Source organism: Phocoena sinus, chromosome 10 (genome assembly GCF_008692025.1).
Source record: "Phocoena sinus isolate mPhoSin1 chromosome 10, mPhoSin1.pri, whole genome shotgun sequence".
Taxonomy (NCBI): domain Eukaryota; kingdom Metazoa; phylum Chordata; class Mammalia; order Artiodactyla; family Phocoenidae; genus Phocoena; species Phocoena sinus.
This window is the reverse complement of record NC_045772.1, coordinates 7,737,906-7,741,795: the sequence shown is the minus strand read 5'-3', so window position 1 is coordinate 7,741,795 and position 3,890 is coordinate 7,737,906. Positions and strand designations below refer to the sequence as shown.

The 3,890-nt window shown below is 39.5% G+C and overlaps 1 protein-coding gene across 1 annotated transcript; it reads right to left on the bottom strand.

The window, feature by feature from the left end:
• Positions 1 to 2,775: 2,775 nt before the first annotated feature.
• Positions 2,776 to 3,296, bottom strand: LOC116761296 (glycine cleavage system H protein, mitochondrial-like). Its single transcript, XM_032647095.1, is given in 2 exon segments — positions 2,776 to 3,218; positions 3,221 to 3,296. Coding segments are annotated over 2 exon segments (519 nt in total).
• Positions 3,297 to 3,890: the final 594 nt, after the last annotated feature.

Sequence of the window (3,890 nt, the reverse complement as noted above, 5' to 3'; positions counted from 1 at the left end):
TGAAGTTTTCTCCTGTTTTCTTCTAAGAGTTTTGTAGTTTTAGTTGTTAGGTCTTTATAATTAGATCACTTAGGTATTTATAGTTACATCTCTGAGGTCTCTTAGTTCTTTCGTCCATTTTGAGTTAAATTTTGTATATGTAAAGGTAAGGGTCCAACTTCCTTTTTTTTTTTTTTTTTTTGGTATGTAGAGATCCAGTTTTCCCAGCACTACTTGTTTTTTCTTTTAATTTTATTTATTTAAATTAATTTTTATTGGAGTATAGTTAATTTACAATACTGTGTTCCAGCACTATTTGTTGAAAAACCTTCTTTCCCCATAAAATGGTCTTAGCATCCTTGTTGAAACTCATATGATCATATTCAATACATGCATGGGTTTACTTCTGGGCTCTAGTCTGCCCTCTATTCTATTGGGGAGTGTCTAATGAGGATGGAGTTTCAGTTTGGGAAGATGAAAAAGTTCTGGAGATAGATGGTGGTGATGGTTGCACAATAATATGAAGGTACTTAATGGCACAGAACTGTACACTTTAAAATAGTAAATCTGGGGCTTCCCTGGTGGCTTAGTGGTTAAGAATCCACCTGCCAATCAGGGGACATGGGTTCAAGCCCTGGACCGGGAAGATCCCACATGCCGCAGAGCAACCAAGCCCGTGCGCCACAGCTACTGAGCCTGCGCTCTAGAGCCCGCGCTCTAGAGCCCGCGAGCCACAACTACTGAACCCACGTGCCACAACTACTGAAACCTGCGTGCCTAGAGCCCGTGCTCTGCAACAAAGAGAAGCCACTGCAATGAGAAGCCCGTGCACCGCAAGGAAGAGTAGCCCCCGCTCGCCGCAACTAGAGAAAGCCCACTCACAGCAATGAAGACCCAATGCAGCCAAAAAATAAATTAATTTAAAAAAATAAAATGGTAACTTTTTTAAATGGTAAATTTTATGTGTATTTTTGCCACAATTTTCAAAAATTTTAATGAAACAAAGACATTTTCAGAAAAGCAAAAGCTGGGATAATTTGTAGCCAAGAGACCCTTACTCCAAGAAATGCTAAAGAAAATTCTTCAGGCTGGAGGGAGAGATAACAATTCAGGTCCACAAAAAGGAAAGAAGCACATTGAAAATGTGGGTAAATAAAAATACTACTGTTCTTTCTTTTCTTAAATTTTTTTAAAAAATCAATTGCCGGGCTTCCCTGCTGGCACAGTGGTTAAGAATCCGCCTGCCAATGCAGGGGACACGGGTTCAAGCCCTGGTCCGGGAAGATCGCACATGCCTCAGAGCAACAAAGCCCGTGCGCCACAACTACTGAGACTGTGCTCTAAAGCCTGCATGCCACAACTACTGAAGCCCGCGCGCCTAGAGTCTATGCTCTGCACGCAACAAGAGAAGCCCCTGCAATGAGAAGCCCGCGCAACACAACGAAGAGTAGCCCCCAAACACCGCAACTAGAGAAAGCCCCATGCGCAGCAATGAAGACCCAATGCAGCCAAAATAAATTAATTTTTTAAAAAAAGTTTTTAAAAAAATCAATTGCCTTTTTAAAGTAAAAATAGTAGTGGATCACGAAGTTTAGATCATTTATAGAAGTAAAATAAATGACAACAGTACAAAGGACAATAAAGGTGTAAATACAACGATACCGTTGTAAAGGTTTCGTTAAACGTGAATCAGCTGTGATGAATTAAGGACAGATACTGTAATCCCTAAAGTAACCACTTAAAAAATGATCAAAGAACTGGCTAAAAAGTCAATAGAAGAAAAAGAATGAATTACTTAAAAATAACTAACCCAAACAATCCAGGAATGGAGAAATAAAAGAACAAAAAGCAGAGGGGACAAAAAGAAAACAAATATCAAGATGACAGACTGGAATCCAATCATATGAGTAATTACATTAAAGGTAAATGGAATAAGCATCCAATAAAACTGATGAATCTCTTGATTCATTAAAGAGAGAAAACATAAATCACCAACAACAGTAATGAAAAACAGGACATCTCTACAAAATCTACAGAATAAGATAAAATTATGAATAACCTTACGCCAATATGTTTAACAACTTAAATGTAATGGATAAATTTCTTGAAAAATATAATTTACCAAAACATACAAAAACATAAAATACATGAATAGTTCAAGATCTATAATAAAGAAATTGAATTCATAATTAACAACCTTCCCACTAGAAAACTCCAGGCCCAGATGCTTCATTGGTGATTACACCAATTTTTTTTTTAAGAAGTTGAATATTTTATCATTAAACTGTTTCTTATTTTCCTGCAAGGCTGTTGCTTCACCGTATAAAAATAGCACCAGTAAACACAGTATATTACAAAATTAAGATAGTAACGTTCTTCACTGGACACTATACAACTAACAAACTTTTCTCCACTGTCATTTATTTCCAGTGGCAAGTCCATTGAGTATTTTGACCCAAATCCAGGGACGGCTGTAAGCAAGTTACAATATTATATAAGGTTAAGATAACAATGTTATCCTCGAATTACAAAATTTTTGTAACTAGTTTTACCACAGATAATTTCAGGAATTCTGAGTATTATAACTGGAGACTAGCCTAAAAATCACAGGGTGTTGTGAAAAAGATGTATAGTGTTTATCTGAAATCATTAGGAAGTTAAGGGGTATTTTTTTCAGGCAACAATGTTGCAAGCAGTTTCTTTTGCTAAAAGTTGCTTTTTAAAAATCCACCACTAATTTAAGACAACTCTGCTAGGTTAAGTTGTTTCAAATTAGTTTATTTAGGGGTTCCATTTTCACTCCTCAATAGATTTTATGTATTTCTCATATGCTTCTTCACTCATTAGTTCATCAGGTTCTGAAGGGTTACTGAGTGTCATCTTGATCAGCCAACCATCTTCATAACAAGATTTGTTGACAAGTCCTGGATTTTCTGCTAGAGCTTCATTAATTTCAGTTACTTCTCCTGAGAGAGGAGAACAGAGTTCACTAGCAGCTTTCACACTTTCCAAAGCACCAAATTCGTCTTGTTTGTTCAATTTTGTCCCAACTTCAGGCAAACTACGGTAAACAACATCTCCCAAAGCTTCCTGTGCAAAATTGCTGATTACCACTGTTCCAACACCGTTTTCTATTGTTACCCATTCATGTTTGTCTGTGAATTTACGACCCGACAGCAGAGCGGGGCCGGTGCGCAGCGCCCGGACGGCGCCCACCCGCAGTCCCCAGGGCCGCGGCGGCAGGGCGCGTTGGGCGCAGAGATGGCGCGCAGGCTGCAGACCGCGGCCCGCACGCTCCCAGCCACTCGCAGCGCCATGTTCGCAGGGGTGCAGAGGGTCTCCGCGCAGCATATAGAGCCACACCAAATATTTAAGGAAGATAAAACACCAATCTTACATAAACTCCTTCAAAAGTAGAAGAGGGGCGTCCCTGGTGGCGCAGTGGTTGAGAGTCTGCCTGCCGATGCAGGGGACACAGGTTCGTGCCCCGGTCCGGGAAAATCCCACATGCCGCGGAGCGGCTGGGCCTGTGAGCCATGGCCGCTGAGCCTGCGCGTCCGGAGCCTGTGCTCCATAACGCGAGGCCACAACAGTGAGAGGCCCGCGTACCGAAAAACAAAAAAAGTAGAAGAGAAGGGAACACTTCCCAGCTTGTTTTATGAGGCCAGCATAACTGATACCAAAAACTGACATTATATAAAAAGAAAATTGCAGATAATATCATTCATGAACATAGACAAAAAATTAGCAAATTAAAAAATATTACTACTGAGTCGTAAAACAAAGTATTAACAAATTGAATCCAGCAATATATAAAAATGATAATCATATCCATATGGAGTTTATACCAGTTATACAAAGTTGGTTCAACTGTGCAAACTTAGGATAGGCAAAAATGTCTTAAAACACAG